Below are 1,639 nucleotides of genomic sequence, written 5' to 3' on the forward strand. Positions count from 1 at the left end.
ATCGCTAATGCTGTAAAGTACTCATTATTCTAGATGTGACTGGAGCATGGCTCCGCACACATGTTCGTATGCGACTACCGCTCTGCCAAACTCCTTATTGTTGCTTGTCGTATTATTACATGCACATACACGTATAAAGACGCACGAACGCACAAATACACACGCACACATGTACAAGTATACGCACAGGCTTTCACTCACGCGCTTACGTATGCCGAGCAAGTACACTGTACACACAGCCGCAATACTGATAAATCTGGTTTTTGTAGTGAGTAGACATCTAGGAGCGTCACTGTATCGTATCCCCCCCACCCACTTATTCCATCATATACACCATGGTCGCCTCACAAGCAGGATATCATGCGCTGATCCAAGGGTTGAAGACATGGACGCTCATCAAGCGTAATGTCGCTAGCGGGAGGTCTGCTCGCCACGTGAACAGTATCATAGACTGCCTGTACGATGCCATAGACTCGTACGAGAGTTTGGCCGAGCTACCCAGGGGAAGGATTGGGGCAGCAAGCAGACAGCGCAACTCGGTCTCAATGTCCTGCGATTCGCTGAGTGGTGACTCGTTCTTCTCGTACGATGAAGCGGTGTGTGGGAGCGTGAGCTAAATAATTTGGAGGTTGCTAGGGGTTTAGGGTGCATGGCTTTTGCTTCAAACACACTCTTACGATGAAGCTATAGGCCATGTAGCTTTTGTATTTTTTAGACGCAAGATTATATATATTCTATCTTGTACGATGAAGCGGTGAATAAGTGGGAGCGTGAGCTATAAGTTGGTCCTGGAGCTTTATGGTATTCAAACTTGATTGATATTTATTTATTCTTGTAGAAAGTAAGGACGGGATGTTTAGAGTATAAGGGTTTAGGCTTGTGATTTATCTCTCCTCAGATGACGATTCTGTAAATAGTTAGTGACCACTGTCGCATTTCGATTCTCCCTAATGTCACACGCATCATATGACATTAGGAAACTTTGTCTCTCATTGGCGATCAACTCGGAGACACCCTAGACTCCCAGCACGGCGGCTACGATACCCCACTCGAACTCAGAGATCTTCCGGCCCTGACCCAAACCGAAGAGGACAGGGCCGCCACAGGGCAAACATCCACCCACACTGTCACGCCTACTCGTCTCTCCCCCGAAACTCTAGCGCTTGCCACAGCACAATCACTGGCAGCGGAAGATGAAGGGGTTGTGGTGCATGGAGGGGTGCAGCTAGTGGAGAGTACCGGAGTTGATGAGGCTGGTGCGGATATGGTCAATGATAAGTTGGCTGATATTCGTCAACCGGTAAGTGTGTATAGGTTTGTGTGTCTTTAATGTTTGGTCTTTCGTGTTACGGTGAATAGTGGGGTGTAGCTGGTGCAGAGTGCCAAACTGCGTGCGGATGAGGCTATAGGTGCTAATAGCGCTGCAGCTGTGGTTAAAGGCGAATGTTTGCCCTCCGATAGGTGTATGTGGAAGTATTTATTATTATTATGACATATTCGTTTTTGTTTTAGTACCTAGCGGGGCGCAGTCAGTGGGATGTACTGAACTAGGAATTTAAAAGGATTTAGAGGCTACTGGCGCGGTAGGTGGGGTCAAGGATGAATATAGTTTTCGTCCATCTAACGGTAAAGTTATATA

At 47.2% G+C, this 1,639-nt stretch overlaps 1 protein-coding gene across 1 annotated transcript; it reads left to right on the plus strand.

Moving 5' to 3' along the window:
- Positions 1 to 335: 335 nt before the first annotated feature.
- SARC_09143 (hypothetical protein) lies at positions 336 to 1,492 on the plus strand (the record flags this gene model as incomplete). Its single annotated transcript, XM_014296856.1, has 3 exons — positions 336 to 596; positions 977 to 1,300; positions 1,370 to 1,492. 3 exons carry the CDS (start codon positions 336 to 338, stop codon positions 1,490 to 1,492), a joined length of 708 nt encoding a protein of 235 aa, XP_014152331.1.
- Between the last annotated feature and the right edge of the window lie 147 nt (positions 1,493 to 1,639).

Source organism: Sphaeroforma arctica (assembly GCF_001186125.1).
Source record: "Sphaeroforma arctica JP610 unplaced genomic scaffold supercont1.895, whole genome shotgun sequence".
In the NCBI taxonomy this organism is placed as follows: Eukaryota; class Ichthyosporea; order Ichthyophonida; genus Sphaeroforma; species Sphaeroforma arctica.